This window comes from Fusarium keratoplasticum, chromosome 9 (genome assembly GCF_025433545.1).
Source record: "Fusarium keratoplasticum isolate Fu6.1 chromosome 9, whole genome shotgun sequence".
Lineage (NCBI taxonomy): Eukaryota > Fungi > Ascomycota > Sordariomycetes > Hypocreales > Nectriaceae > Fusarium > Fusarium keratoplasticum.
Genome location: NC_070537.1, coordinates 1441857 through 1468440, shown reverse-complemented (window position 1 = coordinate 1468440; position 26584 = coordinate 1441857). Strand labels below are relative to the sequence as shown.

The 26584-nt window shown below is 54.2% G+C and overlaps 8 protein-coding genes and 2 pseudogenes across 10 annotated transcripts, besides 2 other annotated features; 5 read left to right on the top strand and 5 right to left on the bottom strand.

Moving 5' to 3' along the window:
* Positions 1-320: 320 nt before the first annotated feature.
* On the top strand, positions 321-1958 carry NCS57_01134200 (annotated as a pseudogene). Its single transcript has 3 exons — positions 321-1109; positions 1164-1391; positions 1449-1958.
* Positions 321-1958: a sequence feature.
* A 2947-nt stretch (positions 1959-4905) lies between these two features.
* NCS57_01134100 (Ubiquitin-related modifier 1) lies at positions 4906-5690 on the bottom strand (the record flags this gene model as incomplete). Its single annotated transcript, XM_053061060.1, has 3 exons — positions 4906-5050; positions 5195-5359; positions 5650-5690. The coding sequence occupies 3 exons, from the start codon at positions 5688-5690 to the stop codon at positions 4906-4908; spliced, it is 351 nt and encodes a 116-aa protein (XP_052909446.1).
* A 515-nt stretch (positions 5691-6205) lies between these two features.
* NCS57_01134000 (Elongator complex protein 2) lies at positions 6206-8896 on the top strand (the record flags this gene model as incomplete). The annotated part of the gene is made up of 3 exons (XM_053061059.1): positions 6206-6385; positions 6490-8681; positions 8740-8896. The coding sequence occupies exons 1-3, from the start codon at positions 6254-6256 to the stop codon at positions 8894-8896; spliced, it is 2481 nt and encodes an 826-aa protein (XP_052909445.1). The 5' UTR covers positions 6206-6253.
* A 327-nt stretch (positions 8897-9223) lies between these two features.
* On the bottom strand, positions 9224-9627 carry NCS57_01133900 (uncharacterized protein; the record flags this gene model as incomplete). Its single annotated transcript, XM_053061058.1, has 2 exons — positions 9224-9453; positions 9522-9627. The coding sequence occupies 2 exons, from the start codon at positions 9625-9627 to the stop codon at positions 9224-9226; spliced, it is 336 nt and encodes a 111-aa protein (XP_052909444.1).
* Positions 9628-10074: 447 nt separating this feature from the next.
* Positions 10075-10769, top strand: NCS57_01133800 (annotated as a pseudogene). Its single transcript has 2 exons — positions 10075-10299; positions 10398-10769.
* Positions 10075-10769: a sequence feature.
* Positions 10770-10938: 169 nt separating this feature from the next.
* On the bottom strand, positions 10939-12850 carry NCS57_01133700 (actin; the record flags this gene model as incomplete). Its single annotated transcript, XM_053061057.1, has 8 exons — positions 10939-11154; positions 11204-11213; positions 11269-11435; positions 11485-12256; positions 12319-12349; positions 12457-12512; positions 12705-12735; positions 12844-12850. The coding sequence occupies 8 exons, from the start codon at positions 12848-12850 to the stop codon at positions 10939-10941; spliced, it is 1290 nt and encodes a 429-aa protein (XP_052909443.1).
* Positions 12851-15590: 2740 nt separating this feature from the next.
* NCS57_01133600 (Hsp70 nucleotide exchange factor FES1) lies at positions 15591-16235 on the top strand (the record flags this gene model as incomplete). Its single annotated transcript, XM_053061056.1, has 1 exon — positions 15591-16235. One exon carries the CDS (start codon positions 15591-15593, stop codon positions 16233-16235), a length of 645 nt encoding a protein of 214 aa, XP_052909442.1.
* A 266-nt stretch (positions 16236-16501) lies between these two features.
* NCS57_01133500 (Ribosomal-L5-C domain-containing protein) lies at positions 16502-17676 on the bottom strand (the record flags this gene model as incomplete). The annotated part of the gene is made up of 3 exons (XM_053061055.1): positions 16502-16627; positions 16680-17373; positions 17432-17676. The coding sequence occupies 3 exons, from the start codon at positions 17674-17676 to the stop codon at positions 16502-16504; spliced, it is 1065 nt and encodes a 354-aa protein (XP_052909441.1).
* Positions 17677-21097: 3421 nt separating this feature from the next.
* On the top strand, positions 21098-23993 carry NCS57_01133400 (uncharacterized protein; the record flags this gene model as incomplete). Its single annotated transcript, XM_053061054.1, has 5 exons — positions 21098-21220; positions 21343-21444; positions 21500-21877; positions 21936-22674; positions 22723-23993. The coding sequence occupies 5 exons, from the start codon at positions 21098-21100 to the stop codon at positions 23991-23993; spliced, it is 2613 nt and encodes an 870-aa protein (XP_052909440.1).
* Positions 23994-25165: 1172 nt separating this feature from the next.
* Positions 25166-26341, bottom strand: NCS57_01133300 (uncharacterized protein; the record flags this gene model as incomplete). The annotated part of the gene is made up of 3 exons (XM_053061053.1): positions 25166-25273; positions 25326-25973; positions 26027-26341. 3 exons carry the CDS (start codon positions 26339-26341, stop codon positions 25166-25168), a joined length of 1071 nt encoding a protein of 356 aa, XP_052909439.1.
* Between the last annotated feature and the right edge of the window lie 243 nt (positions 26342-26584).

Sequence of the window (26584 nt, the reverse complement as noted above, 5' to 3'; positions counted from 1 at the left end):
TATATGTACTTGTGTCTCTCCTCCGGACTTCTTAAACATCCAGTCGATCCCGTTTCATTCACGACCTCTTCCTCAGCCACTGCCAAAGACTCTTTACCACGCCATCACCTCTCTGCTCTGCTCTCACATACACATACATCTCTTCTACTCTTTGCTTTGGTTACAACTTGTTCAACATTTGGTCGCACATCAGCACTTGACAACCAGTCCACCTCGTCAACAACCAAAGGCTTCATCCAACAACACAGTATCACCTCGCTGTGTCTCCCCCTGGGAACCAATTCGACATCTCAACCTGTCGGTCTTGCTATCGAGGCAAGACTGACTTATCCGGCAAACTGGCTCTCGCAGCTCAACCCACGGCCAACCCCAACTGGGGACGTTGGCCCCAGCAACTCTCTGGAGAGTACACCATGATGGAGTCCCCATCTATGCTCCCCTTTGACTCCCGAACCGCAACCACTGCCCCTCTCCAGCGACCCATCATGGCTCCCTACATGGTGCCCAACTCGTACAGCTCGGCCCAGATGAACAGCCTCACTGCGACTCACTACCAGACGCCCAACCCTTACCAGTTCAGCGGCTACCAGGGCCCGCCTACTCCTCCCCATCACTCCTCTCCCTTCAAGGTGGAATACCACGACCGTCGCCCCATGGGACCCGACAGCGACAACGGACGAGTTCCCTCCTACCACCGGGGTGCCAAGTACTCATACGCTGAGCAAGCGCCCTCTCCTGCACGAAGCGACTCCCAGGCCTCCACTGCTCGGTCTTCGGTCAACAACCCGACACTCTGCTCCAAGACCATCACCTCCAACGAGACTATCAACCCTGATGACCAGGTCAACTTCGAGACCGAGGTGGATGAGTTGATGAAGGCCATCCAACGCAAGGGAGAGAAGGAGCTGGATGTCGCACAACAGCCACTCACCCCAGGCATGTCGCCTGTCTCGGAGGCTAGCCTTGAGAACAACGGCACCCCAGCCCCTGCGGATTCCAAGACATCCAAGAAGCGATACGTTTGCAACGGCCCAAACTGCAAGAAGAGCTTCACCCAGAAGACCCATCTTGACATCCACCGCCGCACACACACCGGTGCCAAGCCCTATGTAAGTCTGAACCACACTTGTGCAACATGGTACAGGGCTAACTGACACATCTAGACTTGCGAATTCCCTGGATGCAAGCTCACCTTCTCGCAACTGGGCAACCTCAAGACCCATATGCGCCGCCACACTGGCGAGCGACCCTACTCCTGTGGCAAGTGCGGTCGCAAGTTTGCCCAGCGTGGCAATGTTCGAGCACACGAGCAGACTCACCAAGGTCTCAAGCCCTTCATCTGCCGCCTGGATGACTGCAACAAGACGTTCTCTCAACTTGGCAACATGAAGGTGAGCGACCTCGCTGCTCTTCTGGAACATGGTCGATACTAATGCCTCTCACTGCAGACCCACCAGAACAACTTCCACAAGAAGACGTTGAAGAACCTCACCATGAGGTTCGCTCAGATCCTCAACTCTGGAGAGGAGGTCCCCGAGGCCGAGCGCGAGCTCTTTGACTACTTTGCTACCCACTACAAGAACAGCAACAAGGGTATCAAGGGCCGTGGCAAGGCTCGCACCGTCGCTGAGCGCAAGACGAAGCCTTCCCAGTCCCCTCCTACCAACCCTAACACAGTCACACCTCAGTACCCTCTTCCTCAGATCCCTCCTACCCAGCAGATTCCTTCTCCTCACCAGCCTCATGGCCTGTCTCACCCTGGCAGCCTTGCAGCCTACAGCATGAGCCGCGGCCACCCCAACGTCATCAACAACATGCCTCGTGAGTCTCACGCTGGCGGTTATGAGATGTACGACATGCAGGGAGGACACCACCACGTCCAACCCTCCAACAACAACGGCATGCTGTATGAGGAAGAGCATGCGCGCGAGATGGGCTTCAACGAGCGCATGTACTGAGTGAGGGAGACGGACAGTACAAAGAAAGAACAAAAAAGACATAGAAAAACGACAATGATGCAGCTTGGACGACTTGACAGCATTACGCGATTCATTTGACGAAAACTACAACAGAACCAACAAGGGAGGCAAAACAGCGATTTTTTTTTCCACATCAAAAACTTTTTTAAAACGACAGGTGTTTCAAACGGAGTCAAAAGGAACGGTCTCGGAAAGAGACCAACTTGGGGGGTTGAAGTTTTGCTTTCTTGGTTGGTTGTCTGAACAGAACACATTGATTGATGCAGGGGTATTATCCCAGAGGTTGAGCCTTTTGCCTTTTTGCGGCTTTGATACCAATCATTTTTTCTCATTTCATTTCCTTGCACTTTTCTTGCCCTTTTCTGTACAAAAGGAGAGACATGCTTATTATCCTTTTAATTGTTGATATTTGGGATGGAGCTTTTGTTGGACCAGACTCATGCAAGGGAGCAGAACGTGTGGGTGGCTCTATCTGCAGTCTCACCAAGAGACTCGTCCATTGGCTTCTTGGCCAGGACTCGGTGCTAGAGGAGGAAAAAGCGGTCTCACCCGCAGAAGAGGTTTTCTGAACATTTTTTCCCCACACAATATTTTCAATGTCATTTTCTTGGCTGGGATGGGATGGGCTGGTGGAGGGCCCAGGCGGGTGTCTCGGGGTCCATGAGGGTTTGGGAAAAGGATTTGGGTTGCATCACTGGTTTCTAGACCATTCAAAGGAGTGTTGGTGCATGGATATCGGAGTTTCTAGACTCTCCAGGATGGGAGCCTCTGGGTTGAATCAATCAATGGAATGGAATGGGATGGGACATGATGGGGGCGGGAAAAGGCGAGAGTAGTCCCGGGGAGGGCGAAATCGGAATCTCTAGGCGTCGGAGCAGAGTAGATCTGATTGAAATTCTAGCAAACATGTTCAAAGCAAAACACAAGTCTCGCCCGAAACCAGTGACTGGATGTGAATATCTCTATGACAAGTGACAGAGTCAAACTTGACAGGGAATACTCGGGTCAGCTTTGGCATCTTGTCGCCCCCCAACCCGGACTTGTCTCCAGCTCTTCGGGATCAAACAGCCGGGTCTCTACACCACCAGAACAAGAGCCGAGAGGAGGTCTCGCGCGATAGGTAGCCAACAGAGCTAGCGAGGCCATCACGGCATAGCCCATCCAGCAAAAAGAAATGCCGCAAGGTTCTTTGGCGGCCTGTCATGCAAGCCTCGTCCGGCCACATGACGGGATGGCATTCTTTAACGGGTGGACTACACCATTGTTGGAAGACGAACGGAACGCTACCTTTTGCCATTTCAAGGGGAACAGGTAGCTCACGAGATACCGGGGACGGGGCCGGCAGAAGTGATGCCCAAACTCCCGGGATACGTGAGGGCCTGATGAATGGGGCACTCGTATGTAACCCTGGCTTAGCCTTGATTACAAGCTTCCCTCATGCTACGTGATAGAGATGAGATTGGATCCGTTCCGTCTCTCTGGGTATCCTCGGTACATGCTGTCTGGTGCTGACATACTGGCGGTTAAACCCCCGTGGGGGTTCAGAGACTGAGCAAGTTGGCCGACCTGGAGAGGGGTCAACCTTGAGAGCAAACGCGCTATCAAGAGGCTGAAGACCTTGGAAGGAGGGGAGAGGAGGCGCTTCTCACGAGGACTCCAAGTGGGAATGGAGGAGTGACGTGAGGATGTCGTCGTCGGCCTATCCTGGGTCTCCATCTCAAGCCACGGAGCCCCGGGCCCCCGTTTGCTCTCTCTCTCTCTCTCTCTCTCTGGGCAAGGCCGCCAAGATACGCAGCAGTGAGCGCAAGGCTTCGTCGCATGTAATCTCTGTATCTAGCAGCTGCGGCCCTTCTGTTCCCGTGGACTCGGGGCTTGCTGCATTTCCCCTCTTTCAGCATGGCTCGGTGGCTGCTTGGGATCGACGACGCCCCCCCTCTCACTCTCTCTTGGTCCCCAAGATTTCACCGCCCCTGGCTCCTGGAGGCCTTGCTTGCTGAAGAAACGCCATGGGGGGAATAGACCATGGGCGAAACTGATCGACCATGCAGGCTACAGCCTCGCTTTTGGAGAGAGGGGGATGTGGCTGTCTCGTTGGGATCTGCGCTGCTCACCGCCGCAAGAAGAAGAGCAATGCTGCAGCGGACGGGCCGTTACGCCGCTTCCTTTCTGACAAGTTCAGCCATGCTCTCTTCTCTGAACCTGGGGGTAAACACATAGATGCGGGCCTGGGCATTCATGCGAGCCAGCAGCAGTTTGCCCTCTCCCTCTCCACAAAAGTCTGTGTTTATGCTGTGCACGCACGTACATTGGATGCGTATGTACTATGTATTGTAGATGCAAGATGGGGTTCTGCTCAAACGCGATCGATTGTATCCGTATGTAATGCGCCAGACTGGATACCGCCCCCATGTCTGCCCCCTCCGAGCTAGCAGACGTACAAAAGGCAGCAGTACATACACATACATACATGTAGCCCTGTCAAACGGAGTCGCAGGGCTGGCTGAGGCGGGGCGCGCGTTGGGCCATGGGCATGGGGGGGCAAGGAGAGGAGACGATAGCTCAGAGACGGCGGAGTCTCATCTGAGGCGGGCTGGGCGAGGCAGATTGGACGAGACGATGGAGAGGCGAGAATAATGGTACGGTAAGAAGTTGGTGGTGGGCATCTCACGCCCAGGAGGGAGCGGATGCGCCGAGGGGCCCTGTACGTCGAGACCTGAATCCTGCCTGAGACAGGCTTATCGACTTTGGGGGAGGCCTGGATCGCGGCATGACGAGAGCATCTTGCATACGCTTCATCTCCCAGGTGCAGTCCTCTTCTTCCCCCCCCCCCATCCCAACAACTTGATGCAAGGGAGCTTGATGCTGCTGCCACATGGGAGATCTCTAGAGAGACGCCGACAGACTGACCGAGCCGTGGTATACAGTTCTAACCTCCGTGCAGAGTAGAGACAAACAAGATGCTATCACCGTTCTCGAGCTCGTAGGCCTCCTCACCCTCGAGCTCCCAGTCGGCATCGTTGATCAGAACCAGGATGCCCGGGCGACTGTTTGCCACCTGATCAGCCGCAGAACTATCGAATAAGGACGCGTATAAAACGAGCGTGGTGTCCCTGGACCCAACGCGACGAGACGAAACCCAGCCGGCACTTGCAGCGCGTGTAAAAGGGGAGTGGGGATAGTGGCTATATCAAGACGATGAAGGAGAGGAGACATACAGGTGGTTGTCCAGAACAAAGAGGTCCTTTCGAGAGTCCTGCATGACGTTCTGACATAAATGGTCTATCAGATATGCAATGTTTGCAGGCTTTCCCTCCTGGGTCACTGCAGGTATCGAAAGAGAATGGTGCCGCTTGTCGGAGAAGAGCATCTCGAGGCCGCCACTGAGGTCGACAAGGTTAGCTAGTGATCCTACTAACAAGGAAGAAAAAAGCAACGAGGCTAAGGAGATTACAGAAGAAAAAAAAAAAAACAGAGTTATCCGCGGGGCAAAAACAAGGTGGGAGATGAGAGAGTGTTGGCTTCAGGGACAGGCTTCCCAAAGCCTGGTGGACACTCGTGAAATGACGGGTGCATAGGGGTGGCTCGACGAGACGAGAGGTGAAGCAGGGGAGAGTGACAGATCACAAAGGCGGAGGAGGAGTGAAGAGAAAAAAAGTTAGGTGAAACTGACGAGAACTCGACCGTGATGGCGAGGCTAGACTGTTCGGCCATGGTGGCGATAGTCTGGAAAGGACAGTCTTGGCCTTGTTGCTGTCACGGATTTGAACGAAGGGAAACGGCCGGGGGCGACCGTTGTGCCTGGTGTTTTTTACTTTTTCGTATTTGCTTTTGTCGCGTGGGAAAAAAAAAAAGCCTTGCTCCCACGATGTGTTTTGGTGATGGGTGTGTGGTGTTGCAAGGTAAGATTGGGCAACAACGACGTCGGACCGTTTATTTCCGCCTGAACTAAATTTGAAGTTCCCTCAACGGTTCATTCAGCCAGGAAGAGAAAAAGAAAAGCGAGGTAGAATTAAAGAAAAAAACGTGGTAATTTTTTCAAGGTGTCCACTTGAGCCTCCATGAGAAGAAACGTTGGCTATTTGCTTTTCTGTCGTCGTTGTGGTGGTTGCTTGAGGGAGAAGCCACTCAAAGGCAGAGAATGAAGAATTACATAAGCAGGCACGGCCATTTTTTCACCCAACCTCAACCTCTGATGTCTACAGCCAATCAGAATTCGAGGAGCTCACACTTTTCAGACTCATTCCTTGCAATATCTCAAGACGCTTCTGATCAAGATGGGCACGAGGCCAGTGTCGGTCGAGTACCTGTCATCGGGGGCTAACAGACAGACGGCCGTTGCTGACTGGAGCCGGAGTGGGATCCTTGCGTTTGGAGCTGATATTAATGTTGCTTTGTGGCAGCCCTCGGTGAGTACATGAGTCACCTTGACGTTGAAAGGCATATTTCATTGATTTTCCCTCTTTAATGCGTTCTATGTAACGTACTATTTCTAATCATTGTATTCATACAGCTGGATCCTCCAAAAGGAGTCAGCACGCTCTTGAGCGGACACAAAACCACCGTCAAGGCTGTGGCTTTCCTCCCTGAAACAGACGAGGACACCAACACATACCTCATAACAGGTTCAGACGACAAGACCTTGATTCTATGGAAGGCTTCTAAAGCGGGATATGACTTCAAGCCCATCCAGACCTCTTCTGAGCATGCTGGTGCCATCAACTGCATCACTGTTCTCAGAGTTGAAGGGTCTCAAAGGTGGTTGATTGCAACTGGAAGTGCAGATGCCTCCATCAAGATCTGGAACTTTGAGAACGACCAGCTGGCGTTGCTTCAGACTATCAAGACTGCTCCCAAGTACTTTCCCCTCTGTCTTTCACTCAGCCATGTCGACCAAGATGGCGATGTTATCGTCCTGGCGCCTGCTGGCACACGAGATATCGTCCAGATCCTCACCGCCGAGGCCAAGGCGGAACAGATCAAGTTTGAGGTGCAGGCGACATTGACAGGCCATGAAGGTTGGATACGATCTCTGAGCTTCGCCAAGGAGACATCCGCCCCTGAGAGTGATTTGCTTCTCGCCTCCGCTAGTCAGGACAAGTACATCCGCATCTGGAGGATACACCAGGGCAAAGAACTACCCGCCATGGCAGCCAGCGGCTCCGACCCATCAAGCGACGCCTACCTCCCCGGCAAGTCGCCCTCAAACAAGGCTCACCGGCTCAAGTCTGCTGGAAAGGACTTTTCCGTCACTTTCGAAGCTCTGCTCCTGGGACACGAGGACTGGATCTACAGTGCCCGTTGGAGGAGGCAAGATGACGGCAAGCTGCAACTCCTGTCTACGTCGGCCGATAACTCGCTCGCCATCTGGGAGGCGGACCCGAGCTCTGGTATCTGGGTCAGCATGGCGAGACTCGGCGAGATTAGCAGAGAAAAGGGTGCGACTACAGCTACTGGAAGCACTGGCGGTTTCTGGACAGGTCTGTGGTCTCCTGATGGCAAGTCTGTTGCCTGTCTCGGCCGCACCGGTAGCTGGAGGCGCTGGGAATATGTCCCTTCAGAGGATTCTTGGCGACCTTGCATTGCTATTACAGGCCACACAAGAGCCGTCACTGGTATTACATGGGCCAAGAATGGCGAATATCTCCTGTCGACGAGCTCAGACCAAACTACACGACTTCACACTCGCTGGAACAGGCAAGGGCAAGAGACATGGCACGAGATGTCTAGACCCCAGATCCACGGCTACGACCTCAACTGCATCGATTCCCTCGGAGCCTCTCAGTTCGTGTCAGGGGCTGACGAGAAGCTCATGCGAGTCTTTAGCGAGCCCAAGGCTGTTGCTTCGATGCTTAACCGTCTCGCAGGCATCGGTGGCGGTGTTGATGTCCAGAGCATGCCGGACGCCGCCAACATGCCTGTGCTAGGCTTGTCCAACAAGGCCATTGACGCCGTGGAGGATGACCAAGAAATCCAGCCCATCGACGACCGTGACCGCGATGCCATGGATCCAGCCTCAGTGGTCAAGAAGTCATACCTAGAGATTGAGCATCCTCCTTTTGAGGAGACACTCTCTCGACACACCCTTTGGCCAGAGACGGAGAAGCTCTACGGTCACGGCTACGAGATCTCGTGTCTCGCTGCCAGCCATGATGGATCTCTCGTCGCCAGCGCATGCAAGGCTAGCTCTACCAACCACGCCGTCATCCGCCTTTTCGAGACAAACCGCTGGACTGAGCTCCGGCCGCCCCTGACGGCGCACTCCCTGACGGCCACCCGTCTCCGTTTCTCTGTTGACGACCAGTTCCTCCTGAGCGTCGGCCGCGACCGCCAGTGGGCCGTCTTCGAGCGCGCCCCTGAGGACGAGGCAGCATACAAGCTCCTCCAGATCAACCCCAAGGGTCACACCCGCATGATCCTCGACGCCGCGTGGGCGCCCGCCCCGTCTACAGCACCCGTCTTTGCGACGGCCGGTCGTGACAAGCAGGTCCGCATCTGGGCGGCCAAGCTCGGCGATGACGGCAAGCTCAAGTTTGCACAAGCAGCCGCCATCCCGTGTGCTTCACCCGTGACGTCTGTCGACTTTATCCCCCAGCTGGTCAACGGGAGGTTTGTCCTTGCGGTTGGCACGGAGCTTGGCCGGCTCAACCTGTACTTGATTAAGGAGGACGGGACAGATGCTGTTGAGAAGCCTGCCTGCGAAGCGTAAGAGCCCTTGAAAAAATCCATTTTGGAGATGTTCGCTGCTAACTTCATGTCTTAGTTTCTGCTTGCCCAAGGCTGTGCTTCAGCTTGCCTTCCGACCTGTCGCGAGAGAGGGTTCAGATCGGGCGTACGAGCTGGCTATCGCAGGAGAGGACAGCTCTGTTAGGGTGTATGCCTTCTCTCAGGAGTATCTCCAAGTGCCTAGTGACTCATAGCAATACCAATGATTGTTGCAATGTCATCAACAAATAGTGACTATTCGTGATCAGCTGTCGATCAGGGGGTCGCTTCGTCCAGCATGTTCGCACTTTGTTGCGTTTCAGGGGCGGATTCATGCCCACACTCGCAAATTGCACATGTAACTGGGTGTAATGTGTATTATCATTAAGCCATCTATTGGCCAAGGTGTTGTAGATCCGTATCCATGATATCGTAACGCCAAACAAACATCCGCCGAGCGGGACCTCTACGCATCGTAGTCTCCAAGGACAGCATTTTCGTCCCCTCGCAACACAACCTCGAGTAGCCAAGATGTCCCACACTCATAGCTCCCTGACCACCGTCTCGGCCGCCTCCTTGGTCACGTCCGCCACGGTCCCCGACAGCGCGCTCGCCGAAATGTCCCTAACAACCTCGTGCATGGCCTCGGCGACGTCAATGTGCTCCCCGTTGATGTAGTACCAGGCGCGGCCGCACAGGAAGGAGATGTGGTGCGGCAGGTAGAGGCAGGCGGCGATAAAGGTCAGGCTGAAGAGGAGGAAGACGATGGAGCCTGAAGCTGGTTAGCCCATGATGCACGCGCAAGGGACAGCATGAGGTATGCTCAAATAGGGGACTTACTGAAGAAGAACTTCTCCCAGGGCGTAAACATGTAGACGCTAAAAGTCACCTCAAGCTGGTACTGCTTGAGGCTCAACCACTTTCGGAACGCTCCAAGAACCGCCATGATGTCGAATTGATGAAAAGAAAGGTCGAGGTTTATTTGCGCGTGCGAGTATTTGTATCAAGGATCGTCGTCGAGCGATTAAAATTCAATTTGTTGTCGCGGTTTGAATGCTTTCAAGGTCGAGAAATGAAATCCAGGAGAAAGGGAATCGAATGAGAAAGGAAAGGGTCCTCCACTCACCGCACCGACGCTCCCGAAATTTGGTTGCCTCTCATGTCCTGCGGAAGGAACAGGGGGTGGGTGTGTTGCTTTCCTTACCCGTGCACGCGGCGGGTGGCAGTGGCAGTGGCCGCGGCTGTGGCTTGCCTCGTGGCACAGGCGACGACGGGAAGTTGTGTGACGCAGCCTTGTCCGCCCACAGTCAACGTCGACTCAAGACGAACCCCTCGCTTTGTTAGCCGTACACGACAACATTGCTGAGGAATTGACCTCTCTCACTACTCTAGACTCATTACGAAGAAGCTACGAAATGGAATCATCATAATGTTTAGCACCCTTCTCCGACCCCTCCGCTTGGGCGCCGCCGTCTCGCCCTTCGGATCACCCGTCCGTACCTTTACCATTATATCCACGCAGCTTGCCAAGGCTCTCCCTCCACGACCAAAGCCTCCACCAGAGTCCGAGATTGAAGAATCATACGTCAAAGGGAGCGGTCCAGGCGGCCAAAAGATTGTACAAACGCCCACTATGCAACACCTTTCTCTACTGCAGCCCATAGGCCCTACCAGTTATCCAGTAACAGATAGCTAATATGTCACCGCTCATGATAGAACAAAACGAATTCAGCAGTACAGCTTAAACACATCCCTACCGGCATAGTCGTAAAGTCGCAAGCGACCCGCTCCCGCGACCAGAACCGAAAGCACGCCCGCGAACTCCTAGCCCAACGGGTCGACGAATTCCACAACGGTGACCAGAGTCGATCAGCCATTGTGGGCCGTGTCAAGAAGAAGAAAGCAGATAGCGCTTCCAAGAAGAGCCGGAGGAAGTATAAGAAGCTTGAAGAGGAGAAGGCCGCTGTTGCTGCCGCCGAGAACTCGACTACGCCTGATCCTATAGATGGGGAGGGCACGTCTGCACATCATGCCGAGGCCGTTGATCATGTCTCAGAGCTACATGATACTCGAGACAAACCAACATGACGACTGCTCATGGTTACTCCCTTCATGATAATGGATAATTATCTACTCGTCGAACATGGATCTGCTCACTGGCAGGACACAGCACCATCATGTCATCACCTCGTTTGATTTCAACATTTCTAAGCGGAAAGTAAAAAAGTATTTGTATGATCAACCTCGGCTTCTACCCCTAGGCACGCATTACACGCGCAACTACAATGAAGGGGCCATCACATCTCTTCATAGCAAGCGCAACGCCCACCCTCTTGACCATGTCAAAAACTTTTCGTAAATATGAGATTCGACCATGATGCGCGCCAACCACCCAAGGCTCTGCACCGGCCGCCACCTCCATGATCTTGTCGTCGTTGCGCGAGTGGGAGGTTTTTGTTTGTCGGTCGTTTTGCTGCATACAATTAGTTTACCGTCCGACGCCGCTTCCGCGAAATACACACCTTAGAAGCACTTGCGGTGAACGATCGAAGGACCGCTCTCGTCGTACTCCTGCTTGGAGATCCACATTTGCTGGAAGGTGGACAGGGAAGCAAGAATGGAACCACCGATCCAGACGGAGTACTTTCGCTCGGGGGGAGCGATGATCTTGACCTTCATGGAAGAAGGAGCAAGAGCAGTAATCTCCTTCTGCATACGGTCGGAGAGACCAGGGTACATGGTGGTACCACCAGACTGTGCAAGAGTTAGAAATCATCACTGATACCAATATTGCAAAACTTACCATGACAATGTTGCCGTAGAGATCCTTTCGGACATCGACATCACACTTCATGATGGAGTTGAAGGTGGTGACGTGGATGCCACCGCTCTCAAGACCCAGGACAGAAGGCTGGAACAGAGCCTCAGGAGCACGGAATCGCTCGTTGCCAATGGTGATGACCTGACCGTCGGGAAGCTCGTAGGACTTCTCGAGGCTGGAGCTCTGGGCGGCGGTCTGGATCTCCTGCTCAAAGTCGAGGGCGACGTAGCAGAGCTTCTCCTTGATGTCACGGACGATTTCTCGCTCGGCGGTGGTGGAGAAAGTGTAACCGCGCTCAGCAAGAATCTTCATGAGGTAGTCGGTAAGATCACGGCCAGCCATGTCGACACGGGCAATGGCGTGGGGAAGAGCGAAACCCTCGTAGATGGGGACAACGTGAGTGACACCATCACCGGAGTCCAGGACGATACCGGTGGTACGACCGGAGGCGTACAGGGAGAGAACGGCCTGGATGGAGACGTAGAAGGCGGGGGCGTTGAAGGTCTCGAAGACAATCTGGGTCATCTTCTCACGGTTGGACTTGGGGTTGATGGGAGCCTCGGTGAGCAGGACGGGGTGCTCCTCGGGGGCGACACGCAGCTCGTTGTAGAAGGTGTGGTGCCAGATCTTCTCCATGTCGTCCCAGTTGGTGACAACACCGTGCTCAATGGGGTATCGCAGGGTCAGGATACCACGCTTGGACTGAGCCTCATCACCAACGTACGAGTCCTTCTGACCCATACCAATCATGATACTGATCTCTGTCAGTTGCTGGCCACGGGAGGCGGCAGGAGGCGTCGCAAATATCAAACTTACCCATGGTGACGGGGGCGACCGACAATGGAAGCTGCATTGCGAGGTTAGCAGGGCTATTCGTTTTTGCGTGGTGCACGCGCCCAAGGGATGCGATATCAGGCCTTTGGGCGTGGCACACTTGGGAAGTGGGGTACTCACGGAAAACAGCTCGGGGAGCATCATCACCGGCGAAACCGGCCTTGCACATACCCGAACTAGCATCGAGTCAGCTATCGAGAACATTACGGTTGCTTTGAGCGAGTCTCCATCCGCGAGTCCATATGCATCGACGTCGAGGCCGTTGTCGGGCATCGGACGATGCGGTGGCATCTGGGCCAGGGGGGAGAGAGGAGGCGGGGAGGTAGGCGAGAGGTCGGTGAGACAGGCGGGACACGCGGGGAGCTTACCCATTGTCGATAACGAGGGCGGCAACTTCTTCTGTACACGAGAAACAAAGTCAGCGACGGTCCAGAGATGATTCCCGCGATGCTCGTGCCGGATTGAACAGGCGCGGCGATGCAGCGGCGCGAACGTGATGCGACGTACCCTCCATGGTTGTGGATTACGGTGTGTGTATGGGAAAGCTGTCCAGAAACGGGATTAGCTCAGGCTCAAAAGAAGGCTCAGAAGCAGGCAAAAAAGAAACAAGACAAAAGCGAGTCAGTAGGCTGCAAGATCGGAAGGCTTACGAGAAAAAAAGAGACGTTGATGAGAGGAGACGGAGGTCGGGGGGTAGAAGAGATGAGGAGAAGTAGTGGTTTGAATGGAATGGGAGAGGGAAGAGGATGGGACGGAGAATGAATGGGGGAGGGGGGAAAGGAGACAAGTATCGCCGGGCGACGCTGTCACAAGAAAGTTGTGGGCGGGCCCCGAAATGCTGAGGTGGACACTTTGGGGACAAGGGGGGAGAGACCGCCTGCCAGAAGCGGGTAGAGGACCTGGGCAGACGAGGTGCGGTAGCCCGCTGGAGCCCGCTGGAGAGCTGGGAGGAGGGCGGCAGAAAAACCACGACGGCCAGGGAGTTGCTTGCCGCTTTTACTGATTGGTTCGTGGCGGCCGTAGCGCAGGTAGGTAGTGAGTGCGCTGGCCAGGTTGCTCTGCTCTCAGCGGGTTGATCCAATTGCCAGTGGTTGTGGTTGCAGTGGACGTCCGGCCAGGTTGTAGCGGTGGCTGGGGGGGAAGCTCCCTTCTTGCGGTCACCACCTTGGGCTTGGGGGGCACTGACGAGATGATGAAATGGATCTGGACCTACTTCGCTTATGTGACGGTGATTGTGAGATGGAGATGGCTTCTATTACCAATGTTTCCAACAGCCTCGCATATGCTCGTCGTTCCGAAACCTCAACGGCCCGCCTTCCGTGGCCGGATCACGGTTTTTATCTCTGCTCGTTCTGATGCACGAGGTGACGTCGTCAGCACAAACTCGCATCCACCGCCACGCGGGCTGGATGGCGACGTCAGCTAGGGAACTTTTTAATGCTGCAGCCTTTGAGGCTTCTCTCTACCTTTCTTGGCTTCTCTCCCGGCGAGCCACCCGGAGCCTCCATGCGCCCTTGAAGCAGCCGGCTATTTGCACCAAACAATTAGCCTCCTCTATCACTCGTTCGTCTCGTCAAGGAACATGCCAGCCAGCCTCTATCAGGCATCCGGGGAAAGATTGCCATGGCACCATTCTTAGCAGTCAAGACCGACTCGGCACGGGGGACGCCCCTAGTCAGCCCCAGCCACCACAGCCTCGAGCATCATCATCTCAAGCCTTGCGCTGATGGATTCCATCAGATATCAACAGAGTCCCGGCACAGCACCGCTCAGGACTGAAAAGGAGGCTGGACTCCGCAGGCCAAGTTCGAACCGGTTCCCGGAGAGCTTCCTGTTTCCGCGTTCCCACTCCATAATTAGCACGAGCGGCTAATTAACTGCAACCGTTCCTGGTCCTCCTCCTCCTCCAGGCCCCCAGTTACGCGGAGGCAGCTGTCTTTCTAACCCATACCTACCAACTGATATCTCCGCTGACGAACGACAAGCCACCCGAGAGAACGATGGAAGACGCGTGGATCTCGCCGTTCAGCTAATAAGCTCACCCACCCGTTCCGACTGGTTCAAGCAGGCATCCGAATTCCACTCCTGGGGGACTCACTCCTGCGGACAACCACAGATTGCGCGCCTCCTATTTCTCAAGTCCATCCGATCGATGCCTTCCTCATCGTGGCGGACTTCCGCTTATCTCGGGTCCTCTCGCGCATCATATCCGCCGAATTGAGCTCCCAGCCTTTGCCTCGCGTGCCACCTGTTGCTCTGGGACGGCCTGTGCGTGATCTCATCTCTCCAGACAGCTTCACCGTCGTTCCATTGCCTCGCCTCCTGAGCTAGAAGCCCTTCGTCTTCTCTTGAGGCCCAACAAATCTTCCATTCCTCATTATGACCCCTGCATCGCCCCCTGACCCAGCCAACCGGGGAAATCCACCCTGCTGGTGGCCAGTCAGCTAGGCCATAAGACGGAATAGCTTCGCTCCTAGACAACGGTAACTCCGCTGGCCTCGGCGTGCCTCTGCGGTTGCGAAAATTCCCACCAGGCTGCAGTTATCCTCCACGGCTAGGACTGCCCATCAGCTGCAGCCTCGGGGACCCTTCGTATTTTTCAGGCAGATGAATTGCTACCTATGCGCTATGCGATAGACGCGCGTCAACCCAGCCACCTACAGTCCTTGGAATACGTCGAGGGTTGTGTGCGTCTCCAAGGTTGTATTTGCCCTCGCTTCTTTTTTTTTCTCTTGTGCTCTCGTTTCTCGTTTTCGCTTTCAGCTCACTCGAGCTCGGGTGCAAAAGCAGCGATGAGGGGCAACATGGCCAAGGTGGGGCAATTTGGCTGAGCTGGAGGGGGAGCTATGATGAAATCTTTCCTTGCCACGTTGGACCACTATCACCTGAATTGCGTTGGCTCCCAAGGCACTGAGACTATGAGAGTCCTGGGAGCCTGAAAGTAGTCTTCGAGCAACACGCAAGAGCTATCGTGAGGCCATTCAAGCACTATGCGGTGAAGATATCAAGCCGAGGATCCTCAGGACGATCGGGGCCGGAGAATCGAATCTTCCTGAAGCAAGCATTTTGCGCCGACGCTAGTCCTTTTATGGAATAGAGTCTTCTTGAAGATTCCAGAATGGGCAAATTCTAATCATCACGGTTGGTTAAGTTGAAAATCCCAGCAAAGATATTAAACACCAAGAACTCTGCATTTACAAGCACAACTTTTTCAAAGGCAAAAGCAAAACAAACGTCTATACACCATAACCATCATGGATGACAAGCGCCTCAACGAGCTCCTCAAATGGAGCATCGAGAACTCCGACACAACCAGGGCCGATCCCAATGCCCCGCGGCCCACCACCGACCTCACCCCAGAGCTCATGGCCTCGCTCATGGGCGGCCCCTCGGACGCCGACCTCATGAAGGCCTCGATGGAGATCATTACATCGAACGACAACGAGCAGGTCACCCTCGACGACAAGCTCATTGCCTTTGACAACTTTGAGCAACTCATCGAGAACCTCGACAACGCAAACAATATTGCCAACCTTAGCCTGTGGACCCCGCTGCTCGAACAGCTCAAGCACGACGAGCGCGAGGTGCGCAAGATGGCCGCCTGGTGCGTTGGCACCGCCGTGCAGAACAACGAGCGCACACAGGAAAGGCTATTCGCCATGGGCGGCCTGCCTATGCTCGTGCATTTGGCCACACACGAGGACGAGCACCACGAGGTGCGACGCAAGGCCGTGTATGCCCTCAGCTCGGCGGTGCGCAACTACCAGCCCGCTATGGACGTCTTTTCCGAGGAATTGACCAAGAAGGGCCACGCCACCGACAAGATTGATGCTGCAAACATGGAGGCTGTCGATGAGGTCGTCAACGGCCTACGGGAGAAGATCAAGAAGGCGGCGTAAAGGACGCCAGCTATATCCACATATGATGAACGAATGCATTTGGGACGGAGTTAGGCGTTGCGTTAGAGCATCTCGCGGACGGATAGATGCGGATAGATGGAAAGGAAGGTCGGAAAAGTTCAGAATAGTTCAGGCAATTGAAAACCGGATTTTGATGCCCTTATGATACATTTGTCTTGGTACATGGTCTATACTACATATCAACCATTCGGAGATGATGCTTGCCTCATAATTCCACATCCAACAGTGACTCCTTTTGTCGTGACTTAGTGTGTGGCCTTGCCGTAGAAGGGCAAGCCCAAGGCCTCCAGGAGCAGACGACCTTGTCTGTCGGAGGTTCCCGTCGTCTTAATAAAGATATCACAACCAGGCATCAGTCGTGCAGGGTACATCTGAGTTACAGATTAGATCATCTGTCAGAATAGGGGTTGTTTTCAGACTCACATCGTAGTTGAACTCGATCTCAGGGAAGTACGCCATCCAAGCCGGACGCAGGCCAAACGCCAGGTTACCCGCACTATCACCTGTAGTCGCATTGATACCGGGCCAGTCCTTGATCTTGGGCAGAACCAGAGTGATGAGCTTGTCGAGGAACTCATAGGCCGCACCACCACGGAGCGTCACCTTGCAGCCAGTCTTGTCGCCCTTTCGGACACCCCACTGAACAACACCGTGCTTGACCCGAGTCACCTCAGGGAAAGCTCCCGAGATAGCCTGGACAACTGCTCGGCAAACGTGAAGGTACTCCTTGTTCTGGGCACCGAGGGGAGCAAACGAGTTGATAGTGACAGACTCGAGCTCGGGGATGTTGTGCCAGGCAATTGGGCGCTCGATTATGCCCAATCTTGAAGAGCCGCCACCACGAGGTCCTCGACGAGGTCGGTTCTCATGATAAGGTGAGGAGCCGTCCCATTCTCTCAAGTTACCCTTGTTGGAGACCGGTGGCTCAGTACCGGGAGGTGTATGTTGGTATGTGAGGGTCATCAGATCTGGGGCAATTGTGCTGTCATAGGTATGCTTTAGCCGGGGAAAGTTGAAAGGTCCAGGGACGAAGTCTCGAGCAGTCGGGTCGGAGGATAGAGGCATCTGAACGGGGTGGAGAGGTCCTCGGTAGTACTTGGGAGGGTGGTACTGGTATCTATGGAGGGGCTCTTAGTACATGTTCCGAAGCCGCGGGGAGGAATTGAGGCACGAACCGGTTACCAGGGAGCTTCCTGTCCCTAGAACTGGCCTTCTCCTTCTCATTGAAGGCCTTGAGGGCCGCCTCATCGGGAGGGGCTGTCGCAAAGGACGAAGCAGAGTCGAGGTCTGAAAGAGCAGATGAGGGCTTCTCGGCCTCTGTCGAGGCGAACCGCCTCGCACAAAGGGGGACAGTTCGCAGAGGGATCTGCCTTCGTCCCAACGAGCTCGCCAAGCGAGCTCCTTCTCGGACCGTGGCCATGGTGTCGGATTCGGCAGGATGGAATTGCTCGTCGACAGAGGTGGGAGTTTGTCGCGTGGATTGGAAATTTCCATCTAAGCGGTTAGCCGCAGTTGAGCCACATGTGGCTTGGTCTGCGGGAGGTGTGGCTGGTGTGTGTAACTGTGGCGTCGCCTCTTAAACCACCTCAAGGGCCTCAACGGCTACTGGCTAGGACGGGCAATTGGTTTTCACTGATACGCGTATCTCCAACCTATGATCAATCATCTCGCTTGTCTACCTTATTCCCAGTTGAATGGTGGTTCGACTCGAGAACGTTGGCCCAAAGAGCTTTGGCCGCCCTCAGCCTTTCCGCCTTGAATGTATTGTCGCACCATGTGACTTGAATAATCTGATCCCTCACTCTTGATCATCTCACCACTTTTCCAGATACCGATCTGCCCTCATTGACCCAGATCTAGGAACACAGCAAAAATGCAGGTTCTAGATGGTCAGTTTACGAAGCCACCAATGGACTCGTTCTGGACCAAAGCTTACACCCGACTGTACTGTACGAAAACTAGGAGGGTCAAGTCTCCTGAGCCCTCGCTAGTGTTGGTGCAAGTGTCGGGCCGTAAGAAACCCGCAGTCCGAAACAGCTCAATCGCTCTCATTCGGATTCCCAAACTCCGAAAAGATGCTGCAATTGGCATGGGGTTATCACGGAGCGGACCCAAGCAGTTGGGCGCGGGATGTCCGTGGGTCCGTCGACCCGATTTAACTCCATCTTTTTTTTACTCAACAATACAGACCGACACAGACCGATATGATAGATAGAACTGCTTGGAAACAGCCCGATTCGGACGGACCAGGTAACCGGCCGGCTCATTCCCCGTCCCCGTTAACAACCGGGCATGGTTTCTACAGTAGAGCGGCCCGACCACAGGAGGAACCATACGTTTATCGGATGGGGATGGGGATGGGCAACATTCGAGAGCGACAAGAACCCGGGTGTACTCGTAACATTTTTGGGCACGTGCTCTATCCTTTGCTCTGCAACATGAAATGTATTACTTTCTTGAACACAGGCAAGTTATGGTAAGAACAACGTCGGGAGCTGATCCTGCAGGCCTCACTTGACACCATTGAATGTAAAACTTGGTATGAAGGTACTGACCTCGGGTTACTCGAGAGGATCACTGGAGACCATGCGCAGAAGTGCGATAGCTTTCCATTCCAAGTTTTCATCATATGTCGCAATTAGATGGAATAGATACTGTTATATTGCACTGTTATATTGCACTGAAGCTCCCTGTTGGTACTGATGGGAAAGGAAGATGACGGGAGAGTTGGGGGAAGGTTTTCCTTCTTATACTGTAGTTTCGAAGTTCTTCATTGACTTTCAAGATGATACTGACTGTAAAAACTTGGCCTTCCAGGTGGAAGCATAGGGCTCCAGCTCAGAAACCGAAGATAACCTCGGGGGGCTAACCAGGAACAATTCATGCGACCTTTTTGTGAGGGACAATATGCAAACGCGTGCAATATATCAATACGCATACGTCACCAGTACTCGCAGAGGCCATTTATTACCTTTACTGTGAGTGAAGCTCATCAAGACCCTCGGGTTTCCTGGACTAAACGTGCTCAGGCCTTTCCATGCCTACTGGGTAGGTAGGTACTGGGTACCTGATGCCCCAACCCACTGTCATCAAGAACCATACGTTTATCGGATGGGCCTGGGAAACCCTCAACGGGGATAAACACCCGCGGGGGGCGGTCTGGTCTGGTGATGGAATGCGCGGATCTCGATGGTACTCGTAACCTCTCGTTGTGCGTGATCTTGCCTTGGCGTGCACGTACCATCTACGACAACCCAAAGGATGGGGACTCCCACTGAACCGATAATGAGCCTGATTCTATCGCCAAATTCTGCGAGTACGCCGCAAGGCCAGGCCGTAGTGGTGTGTGCAAGGGGTGGATGCAACTTGGATGGTGGACGGAGTTGCCGCCTGCCTAGCAGGCTTCAGAATTTTCTTCTCTTTGTTGGGGACGATTTATTCCGGTAAATTGGCACAAGACACTCTGCATACGTGTCACAGTTACGAATTATAGATCCATTCTTGCTCGATTCAACGTCTGAATGCTGCGTGACTATCCTATCCCGGCCCAGGTCACAAGTCAAGAGTCCATGGATGATGACTGTCATGGGCAGGGTTGCACGCCCAGGCGGTAATAAACTGGACCCTGAAGATTGGAAGAGGGGCAGGATGGATGCTCTGAGGGGCACGCAAGATGATGACGGTGGAATTCAAGCAGAGCCCTCCCAAGGCAGCGTGGGGTTATGATTGATAGTGGACGGGTGACGAAAGACGTTGCGTGGGCGTTTGAGTTCTTGTTCTTGTTATTGTTAGACAAGGCAGAAACTACGAGATGCTGCCTTGCTGGCTGACAATCAAGCAAGACAAACAACACACACAATAGCATCATGAAAAGTCAAAAGGCGGATTGCTTACTTACACCGCCGTGTCGGTACAAAGATTTTAAAGATTCTTTCCCATGCATGATGCTACGTCAAACCCGGACGGTCAAATGTGATGGATGACTCCCGCGAAGAAATCATCCAAGCAAATCGCCTGGCAGCTTCCACGTTGGACATTAGCTCGTCGGACCCTGCGAGGTGGCCGTTTGGGAGGTTACGGGTTCCCGTCGCTTTCGCTTCCCGATCCCACGAGCGCTTGTCGGAATGGTCAGGATCGCCCATCCAATCCATCCATGGCCGGCGCCGTTGGATTGGATTGGCACGCAGAGAGAGAGAGCTAGCGCGCTTGTCGGATGCCCTGAGGCCCGGCACCGAGACCCTCGATGGAAATGACTGCGATTGCGCCCCTAACCCACAGGGGCACTGCACCTCTGACGGAAGTGAGTGACTGGAGGTGTGGATGGCACAGGCCACACAGCCCAACAGGGGCCGCCGTCCCGCCCCCGCCACTGGGTCCTGGTCCTCGAAACCCTTCTATTTTGGTAGGTCGCCCGGGCAGGTACAGGTACCTTCCCAACTATTCGGCCACTGACGCTTCGCTCCGAACCCGAAACCACGGCCTTTTTTGAGGTAGAGCTTCCCCCTCTGGCTTCCCGTCGTCGGGTCTTTCAGCTCACGCTTCGTTTTCTCTGCTTTCTTCTGCTTTGAATAACTCTTCCAACCTGTTCCTCGCCCGTCTCCTCTCGTCTTCGAGCGACCAGTACATTGACCGACTCATCTATCGCACCTTCACTACATTAACCTATCCATCTCACCGCGCGCGTCGCACCGAGCCGCCTCCCGTCCCTCCTCAACCATCGCCTGCGACTGATGCGCCCCCGATAATGAAGGCTTGTGGCCTATTGTTACCTCGCTGAACTTCACGAGGCACCCGATCTTCTCTCACAATCACATCCTTCTTTTCTACTACATCCAGCAACCATGAAGGAGTTCCCTCGGAAATTCCTCAGCTTGCGCGACAAGAATGGCGCAGGCCGTAGATCTAAGTCGGCAACACCAGCGCCGCCTGTACCAGCAACCTCTGACAACGCCAACAAGAACAAGGTATGCTCGAGATGCCCTCAATGGTCATGTCTCGTAGCGGTGGGCTTGGTCACGACGTCAACCATGCCCAAAGCCACGGGACAAATCGTTTTGGACTCATTTGCTGACCAGTTGCGGGACAGCCTCGTCCGCTTTCTGCAGGCGCCTTCATGGCCATGTTCAAGACAGACAACGCCAAGCCAGGCGCCAAAGCAGATGCAGAGAAGGAAAAGGACACAGCAAGAGTACGGAACGGCCTCTGCGGTTATAGAAGTCGAGTCATTAACATCAATCCGTTAGGTCGAGGAGATTCTACGACGGCTTGACGAGCTCAACATAACAAATGTCACCGCTGACCACATCAACGACATCATGGCCACCAAGTTCGCCGACCACGACCCGAAAAAGACGGTCGAATTCATCGACATGGAGCAGAAGGCGGCAGCTGGCATCATCACCCCTTACGACCCAAGCGTGGAAATGGTTGGTGCCGAGAATCGCGGCAACGTAACGTGTTACTTGGACGCCCTGCTCTTCTCCATGTTTGCCAAGCTTGACGCTTTTGAGTGCATGCTCAAGAATGAGTTTCCTGAGGAAGACAACCGCAATAAGCTCGTCACTCTCTTGCGCATGTGGGTAAACATGCTGAGGACTGGAAAGCTAGTACACACAGATCTGGTAGGCTGAGGCGCATCCCATCCCTCAGGTTTAAATTAAACTCGGCTAACTCGTGCAGACCAAGCTGATCCAGGACGCCTTGGCTGACTGTGGCTGGTCAGATGCTCGGATGCTCGAGCAACAAGATACTTCGGAAGCTTTTGCTTTCATCACGGAAACTCTACAGCTACCCCTCCTATCATTGCAGGTCGACCTTTTCCACCAAGGCAAGAAGGATAAGGACGACCACAAGGTTGTCTACGAACGTCTCCTGAACCTTGCCGTACCCCCGGATCCCGAAGATAAGGGAATCAAGTTGGAGGATTGTCTCGAGGAGTACTTCAACGCCCAGGTCGACGTCAAGCGAGACAGCGAAGATGGGAAGAAGCTCGGCGTGGAAGATAGGAGCTACAGCGAGCCACCAACGCTGAAGCATAGGGATACTATTCGGATCATCACCGAGGAAAGGGGCGAACCATCAACACCCATCACTGCCTCCCCGACGACTATCACTCCCATCGAGAGGACACCCACCGCCGAGAAAGGGCCGATTCTTGGGGGCCACGACGTCAAGACCAAAGATGGCGATGTTCCTGATGATGAGGAGGTGGGTGAAGTCACCACCATCGAAATAGCACAGGAACGCAAGCCATCCGTTCGAGCAAGGTCAACAAGTGTTATCCAGCGTGTCGTTCTCGATGAGCAGGGTCGTCCATCTACCCCTGACAATATCACGGTACTCCAAAAGGCCATGAGAAAGGGCTCGACTGTGGTCAAGGCCGTAACAATCCCTGCGTGGCAATTTTTCAGACTTATTCGTGAGTTTGCCCCCCTGTTTCCCACGACAGCACTGACAAGTATGGTAGCATGGCATGCGTTGACAAGCTCTGAGCCCCGAAACAACGTCGACGTTGCCCTGAACTTTGACCAACGACCAGTTGTAGGCATCTGCCTCAAACGTTATGCCATGACCGAGTCGGGTCACCCCAAGCGTCATAACACCTTCATCGACATACCTGACAGCCTCAGGCTCCCGCACTTTATGCTCGCTGACGAGATCAAGACGGAGGAGGAATCGAATGTCCTTAACATGGAGTACAAGCTCGTTCTTCAATCCGTCATCTGCCATCGTGGTGATTCGTTACAAAGTGGACACTACATCGCGTTCGCCAGAGTTGCCCCCAAGCTCCTGAAGGATAACCGGCGGCACAATTTCGATCCTCCCCCGGATTACGAGGAGGCTCAATGGGTCAAGTTCGATGACCTACAGATCGAGAACCGTGTCACCTACGTCGACGACATCAAGAGGGCCCTAAGAGAAGAGATGCCGTATCTGCTCTTTTATCAGATCGTACCAATGGTCGACGTTGCCCCTCCTTCTGTCGACGACACCGAAACTGAGCCGCCATCATATAACGAGTCCAAGGTTAGCATCGAGCTGCCTCCCACACCAACCCGAAGCAACCAACTGGGAATCTCGGGCCAGGACGAGAGCTACTTTGACAATACTCCAACCATTGAGAGCTCTCAGCTATATCCCAGCAAACCACCGAGCATTCGGCTCTCTTCAGACAGCGAACGCCCCCCTAGAAGGAGTGGTGAGGGTGCAGATTTCCACCAGGGATCTCTCCTCGGAGATTCTCGTCGCCCTAGCGTGGTCTGGACGGACTCGACTTCTCCAACCCCCAACTCTCACTCTCCAGCCGTGACACCCAACGAAGAATCTACGGCATCCAGGTTGTCTCGCGCGGCATCGCGGTTCGCCAAGGTCAACAGGAGTCGACCAAGCAGCCAGAACGGCGACAATCGTATCAGCTTTTCAATGAGCCGCTTGGGAGGGCTCATGCGGCCAAGCAAGGAGCCTTTGGTGGATCCCAAGGCTGACCCCAAGGCAGATCTCAAGGTGGATTCCAATCCTCTTGGGATGTCCTCGGCCAACTCTACAGGAGTTTTGACCATGGAGCTATCCAAGGAGTCCAAGAGCAGCACCGATGGAGCTGAAGCACCTGCCGAGCCAGAGGCCGAGCCTCATCACCATCACCATGGTGGGAAGCATGGCCATAAGCGAATCAAGTCCAAGGATAAGATCAAGAACAAGAACAACCCCCAACCAGAGCGAGAATGCACGGTGATGTAACCGTCGTGCTTCTTGATGACGGCAAACGACACCGAAAAATATGAAGCAACAAGACATCAACACACACACGAAATCACGACTTTTTTCAATGTTTGAATACACGCATAGGAACAGGAGTTGTCGGCTTAAAAAGGAAACAGTGCAAAGGCCTCGGATGGGAATGGTTGCCAGCGAGCGAGATGACGCACCGCCCTGGTGGACTGTAATGGAGTTGGTCAAGGTGTAAAGGGGAGGAAAACGAGCACCAGGGTACGTGATGACTGAACGGACGAAAGACGAGCGGAATTGCATTTTTCTCTCGCTGTTTTCTTGTTTGGCCGAGGGCCTACATAGGCTGGAAGGAAAAAGAAAAGCCAAAAGATTCTAGCACGGCGTTTTGGATGGACGTGGTATCACAGGACATCTGTCTGTACTCATTAAAGGTTACCATGAGGGGGTTGGTATAATGACGCACACGCACACGCACACGTAGAGACAGACGCAAAGGCAATGAGAGAGACGAGACTACAAGAGGCTCATGATCAGTTAATATGACTACTTGAACATGTTTCATTCCTCGTGATTGACCATTTCCCATGCTTCCACATCACATCCTTCGAGAAACTCTGTAGCATCACGTTTGTCTATTTCCTTATACACAGTTACATGAACAGGGAGGCCGTTTCCCAACAGCCCTCCCCGTGGGTAGATGCCCCATCCATCATCATCAACAGTTTAACTTGAAAACCCACCACCTCGATGAGCGCCAAGGGGGGTTAAGTATTCAGCCAAACATTTTAAAAAATATCAAGAACAAGTGAGGATTCCCCAGCTTTGTTTTCCTCGCCCTCTGCTGTGCGTCGCAGAAACAAATGACCGGCGCAGAACACCCACGACAATAATATACACAGATGCCCGGGATCCCGTGTCCCCCGGGGGGTTTGGAGCAAGCTGCTCCAGAGGATCAGACGAGAGATATATATGCGAGAGATCCCCCCTAGGGGACGAGAAACCATGGCATCATCGGAGGCGGAAAGGACGACTAATAAGACATCAAGGGGGGTGGTGAATCGGGGGGAGAGGGGTCGTGGCGTTTTCCTGGGCCGGTCAACGGTGGGCTACATTAGATTATTCCACCGGATGAGAGCGAGTCGTAGCTGGTGTCATTGGGAGTGCCTGTCGTATCCCAGAGCTTAAAAGGGGATGTTGGGAGGAGGCTGAGATCCAAGGGCCTCCTGCTGTTCTTGAAGCTCCTCGGGAGCAGCCTCGATGGAGACACCCAGTCCAATCTTGGCTTGGCGCTATAACAAAAGTCAATATCATCCAAGACGCCTCGTGATTGGGAATACGAACCGTAAAGTGGTCAATGTCAGCGGCAAAGGTCATCATAACAGGGGGAGCAACACGCTTCTCAAGAACGCAGCTAAGCTTGCCCTTGGAGTCGACCTGAGCTCGGAAAGTAGACATGCGGAAGTCGTACTTGGCGCCAATGGTGGTGACACCCTCCTTCTGCAGACCACCACCCATCATACCGCCGGGAGAGGGGACGAGGCCGAGGCTCAGATCAACACCAGCCTGGACCTTATCGGAGAGTCGTCGCCAGTAAGAGGTGTTGAGAGTTCCCATGGCAGCCTGGAGCTGAGCGGTGGCAATCCAGTCGTTAGACTTATAACGGGCAGCGTACGAAACAGCGCACTCGGGGCCCTGAGTGAGGGCAGGTCGCTGCCAGAGAGTCTCAAGACCAAGAGCGAGCTTGGGGGTGACGGACTGGAGGTAGCTACCAATGAAGATACCAGTAAGTCCGCCCTCGAGGTAGGAGGGGTTGAGCATCTTGAGGGATGCGCTAAAGTCGTTGCCGGTGTACTCGTGCTCGAACTGCGCCATATCCTGACCACCAGGCGAGATGGAGAGCTGAGACTTGGAGACAAGCTTGTCGGACCATCGCCAGTTGAATCGCCCGGAGAGAGCGCCCTCGTTGTCGAGGTTTCCTTGGCAGAAGACCTAGTGATGGGTTAGCACCCCGCCTATACGAATTTGTCATCGCGGTTAGCTACCTTGCCTGTGCCGTACATGGCGGCAAAGGTGTAAGGGTTGATGCGCTCGCCCAGAGCAAACTGGTGAGAGACCTGGAAGAGGGGAGCCATGCTGAAGATCTTGGTCAGATCGGCGCGGATGCCGGTGAACATGTAGTTGTTGAGGAAGACATCGCGCTGGACCTCTTTGGCGAGGTTCTCAATGGTTCCGGGGTTGGACAGGCCGAGCTTCGCCCTCCGCTCGCTGAAAGAATTGAGAGCATCTCCTAACACATTGGCGATTGGGTTGGAGAAGAGGACCGCCTTTATAGGGTCCAATGCGGCTGAGGAGGCCATGGTGAGAGATGTGCGCCGAGGCGAGGCCGGAGACAAGGTCGGAGCCGGCAAGACAAGAAAGAGACTCGGCGACGAAGATATCGACGAGGGCGCAACCGTAATGCGGGGGCCGGAGGGGGGAGGAGCAGGGTAGAAGAGGTTGATGAGATAACCTCGATCGCGATTAAGTCCCGATGCCTCTGAACGCCAGGATCGTGATGACGAGCACAGATGGCTTTGGGTGGTGTTGGGGAGGATGGAGAA